Raw genomic sequence first — 5,079 nt, 5'->3', positions numbered from 1 at the left:
CGAAAGACTTTTGCCTAGAAGACTCTTCAGGGTCTTCTGGGTCTTTGGCCTTCATTTGATACTTTTTTGAATTTTTGGATATTCGATTTAATTTTTTTAAGGTATCCCACAACATATATAAAATATTTTATGTAAGATATATAAATTATTAACTTTTTTTTTATAATAAATTACCAAAAAATAATAAAATTTAATCCTGTTTCTAAAGTTAGAATGAAATTTTAATTTCTTCAGTAGCTATATCAAGTTGTTAAAATATTTCAATAATAAATCATAGTATATCTCCATCAATTTAATTTTTATTATCAAGCAATGACGTATCATGCTAAGAAAAATGTTGTGAGTATCTCCCGCACTACTTCTTATGGGTTGGGTTTGACCCAGCAAGTCAGCCTAATTGCCTGAACTCAAATAGGCCTGAGCTTATCAAAACAACGTCACACGTCGTTGAAACCCAAACTCAGACCAGTCAAACTATTCAGTTCGCACAACAACATTGTTGCTGAATAACCGGAGACAGGGACCCACCTACTTTATCTGATGCATAAATCGGATCCCCAATAATACGGAGTCCCAGTCCCGATTTTATGAAATTGATAAAGACATCTTGTCTCCATGATATTATTCTTCCACTTTTGTATTTCATGCAACTGTAAACATCTCTTATTATAAATAGGGGTCAAAAACACCATTATAAAGGGAGAATAATGAGAATAATATATTGTTACTCTATCCGAATACCCAAAGGGCAGTCGTGGAGTGCGTATTGTTTTGGTCAAATTATGTAAAAAATTTTCTATGTTCGTTTTATTTTATTCTTTCTCTTTACATTTCAATTTATTTATTCATTACGAGTTTACGAAACATTATCGATTGATTTTGAACGTCGACAAAAAAATAAATTAGATAATGAGGTGAGAAGTTCACTTGACAGCTCACCTCCTATACCCACCTTACATCATCCCGAAACATTAGGGAAAATCTTTTAAACTTTAAATTAGACTTTGTAGATTGGTTGACAAGATTAAGCATTGGGCAAGCTAGAGACAGCAAAAACCTAGAAGAGTTGGTGTAGGGCTCACAATTGCGTTGCCTCCAAAAATGTTTTTCGTCGAATCTTTAATCTCGTAAATTCTGAACTCCAAGCTTGAAACCTCGAATCCTTAATCCCTCTCAAATTTGTAATGCTAACCCCAAACCCCCAAATGTAACCTCTAACCCCAACTCTAAATTACAAGACCCAAACTTCAAACCCTAAAGCATTAACCCTTGTAGTGCGATTGAGAGAGAGAGAGATGACATGGAAATGGATGAAAGTCATGTGGGAGAGGCAATTATAATGAAATAGAATGAAAATAAATGAAAATTTTTGTACTTTTTTAGAAGTTCAAATTTGTAGTTACATCTTTTCATTGAACGGGTGTCATTTAATTCTATTCAATTCCATAGTTCTACCAAATAAAGAGAAACATTTTCTATTATTTTTTATCTCTACTCCAAAAAAAAAAATATTTTATATTCCAATTTGTTCCATTCTTAACTCTTTCCCAAACAAGGCTACAGGGGCAGGGAGACCCCTAGGGGGTGTCCCACTCCATAATCGGTGAGCCAACTGAAGAGTCTCAAGCATTGTTAAAAATGCATCAATTATGTATGTATATATATATATGTACGTATATTATATCCACACCTTCCAGCAAGAACTGAAATATTTTAGTGTTACAAGATGGAAGAGGGGAAGAAAAAATAAGCTGTTTGGCTTAGTTGTCACCTATCACCTGAATAAGTTCTTGATAAAAAGACTCACTCAACGAAGTGACAGCAAAAGGAGTATATTTTATTGACCTTCCAATACCCAAAAAGATTCATAAATGGTTTTTTATATAGGCACATAAAAAGTGAGAATATGGGACACGTTTCCATATCTCCATTAGCAAAAAAAAAAATCCCAATATAATCTCAACTATTTGATCACTAAGGCTGAAAATAAGGATTAAACATGGACTAATTGACAGCTAAGGACTTGGATTATTTTCCAACAATAAGTAACTTTACTCCGTTAATCTTCCACTTCTATCTACTAGTTTCTTGTTTTTAGGCATTCTGCCACCCTGTTTGATCGGTAACACTTCCAAGTTTGGGTCTTGTTGCCTAAACTAGCTTCTAAATATAAATTAAAGGCATAAATATTACCTTTCTCTTGGACTACATCAACAATAAGAAAGTACTTCATCCACTTCCCAACCCAAAGTTTTGAGAGTCTGCACTATCTCTTGAATTCTTGAATGAGAAAAATCACCAATTTTGAATTTCTCAACAATGCCTTTTACTTCAATCAAACTGTGGCCAGGCTCTTTCTTTAATCCACTACCTTTCAGCATTTTCCTTGCCTCTGCAACACCATCCCATATCCCGTCTAAAGCATATAAGTTTGATAACAGAACATAAGGTGAACTAGTATTAGGCTGAAGTTTAAGAATCTCTTTTGCTAAATGTTCACCAATGGAAACATCTCCATGCAGTCGGCACGCAGAAAGTAAGCTTCCCAGAACAACTGGGTCATGCCCAAACGGAAACTTTTTCATGTACTCTTGGGCTTCCTCTAGTCTCCCAGCTCTTCCAAGCATATCAATAAGGCAAGAGAAATGTTCTACATCAGGTGCGATCTTATAGATTTCATCCATAGAATTGAAATAGAGTTGGCCCTCGTTGGCAAGCCCTGCATGATTGCATGCAGTGAGAAGCGCAATAAATGTAACAGAATCTGGCTCCAAACCGGTTTCCTTCATTTGCTCAAACAGTTCTATGGCCTTCAGCGCATACCCATGATTTCCAAATCCAGCTATGATAGTATTCCATGATACAAGATTGAGATGGCTCATTTGACTAAAGACAGTGTATGCATAGCCAATGCAACCGCATTTAGCATACATGTTTACAAGTGCATTACCAACCCCTACATCCACATCCAGCTTTCTTCTAATCAAATGAGCATGAATCTGCTTGCCGTGGACTACAGAGGCTATGCCAGCACAGGCAACAAGGGCACTGGTGTATGTGAAATCATCAGGCTGTAAGCTAACTATGTTCACCATCTCCTGAAAAATTCTTAAACCCTTTGCATGATCAGCAAAATGAGAACAAGCAGCAATGAGAGTATTCCATGAAATGGTATCCTTCTCTTCAATCAGACAGAATGCCCTTTCAGCTTCTTCCATCATATTGAACTTTGAGTACACGGTTAGTATAATATTTCCTACAAAAGGGGTCGAGTCAAGCTTGAGCTTAATTGTTTGGCAATGCAATCCCATTCCTATCCTTAGATCATCAGCAGTGCTGCAAACTCCCAAGACTCCTGCGAAAGTAAAACGATCCGGGACCAGACCAAGTTGGCGCATTTGTTTGAAAATTTCAAGCCCTTTTTCTGGTTGTTGGTTTTCTATCAGCCCAGTAATAAGTGCATTATAAGAGACAGAATTCAGCTCAGATGCACTACCAAAAACTGACAAGGAATCGCTACATTGACCGCATTTCATGTACATTGAAATTAACGAGTTGGAAACGAAGGAAATGGAGCAGTACCCGGATTTCACTGATTGAGCATGAATTTGCTGCCCTTGAGTTAATGCCAAGAGATTAGCACAGGCACTTATAGCGCTAGCAAGAACATACTCATTGGGAACAAGCTCCATCTTAGAGAAAAGGTCAATAGCCGTTCTGGGTTCCCCAGCTTGGTCATACCCAGAGATGAGAGCCGACCAAGAGACAAGGTTTGTCTCAGACATTTCATCAAACACCTTGCGCGAAAGTGAGATTTTGCCACACTTGGCGTACATATTGATGAGATGATTGGAGACGATAACATCGGAGAGCATGCCCATCTTGACCACAGCAGCGTGAAGGGAAATCCCATGTCGAAATGCCTTGGCTTTGGAGCATTGGTACAAAAGTGACCCGATAGATTCCTGTACAATTTGGGAGACAATACCCATAGAAGCTTGTTTCTCTGGCAACCAACATTAAAAAGCATCACGTACAGAAGTAAATGTGACGAAGCAATTGGTTACAGAGATACTTTGATAGCTCTCTCTTCTCATATAAAGTTATCGAATGCACACGGAAACGAGCTCCCGCACTAGAAATTAAAATCCTAGATAGAGAAGCAAAAAGTTTCTTGTGAGAGCTTCTTTCCTGTGTTTAATATGGAGTCAAGGAGTGCCAGACAATAATGCAAGAGATCAAAAAGAACTAGTGACTGACGACCGAGATTTACAGTACAATGGAGAGGTCCGACCCATCACACGATTCATCTCCTCGTTAGATACTGTCTAGTATTATTCCCGGACTATTATTTAATGGTAAAATATATGTTTTTAACTTCTTCTTTTTTATTTAGATACTTTAATTTTATTTTGTTTTAAAAATATTTTTGAATTTATAATTTTAAGTTAATTGTATTTCTAAACTTTTTGTTTTTTAATTACATTTTTTAATTTATTATTCTTAATAAATTTGTCGAAATGTTTAATCGACTCGAAATGCATAATTCGAAAATATCTTTAAAACAATAAAATATTTAAATATTTAAATTTAAAAAAATACAAATATAGGAGTTAAAATATGTATTTGACCTTATTTAATTTATTTTGTGAATTTGGTCTCATTGAACACCGGCTGAGGCCCTTGGTAATTTTCTTAGGCTCACAAGAAGTCTCGATATCGAAACAATCAACATCCACAACATGTTAATTCCACCCACAACTTACCAGGTAAAAAGGTTAATGTCTTGTATCTCATGATTTTAGGTTGAGATTGTTAGCGATTGTGTCTTAATATTAGATTCAGATAATATCTATTGGAATAAAATATTTGATATATTTATGTATATAGTTAATGGCAAATTTATCTTTATTCACTGCTCTCCAATTTTTGTATACATAAGTCCTTAAATATCTTGTTAAATATCTCATTCTTAACTTGTTAAGAATATATGACAAAATTCTTTACTAATGAAATTTCTTAAATGTTTTTAGTCCTTATATTTTTTAAATGGAGACTTTGATTAATTAATTATGGATT

At 35.4% G+C, this 5,079-nt stretch overlaps 1 protein-coding gene across 1 annotated transcript; it reads right to left on the bottom strand.

The window, feature by feature from the left end:
- Positions 1-1,799: 1,799 nt before the first annotated feature.
- LOC127807281 (pentatricopeptide repeat-containing protein At3g57430, chloroplastic-like) lies at positions 1,800-4,305 on the bottom strand. Its single transcript, XM_052344995.1, has one exon. The coding sequence runs from the start codon at positions 3,990-3,992 to the stop codon at positions 2,211-2,213; it is 1,782 nt and encodes a 593-aa protein (XP_052200955.1). The 5' UTR covers positions 3,993-4,305; the 3' UTR covers positions 1,800-2,210.
- Positions 4,306-5,079: the final 774 nt, after the last annotated feature.

Source organism: Diospyros lotus, chromosome 8, assembly GCF_014633365.1.
Source record: "Diospyros lotus cultivar Yz01 chromosome 8, ASM1463336v1, whole genome shotgun sequence".
Classification (NCBI taxonomy): domain Eukaryota; kingdom Viridiplantae; phylum Streptophyta; class Magnoliopsida; order Ericales; family Ebenaceae; genus Diospyros; species Diospyros lotus.
This window is presented reverse-complemented; position numbering and strand designations above follow the sequence as displayed.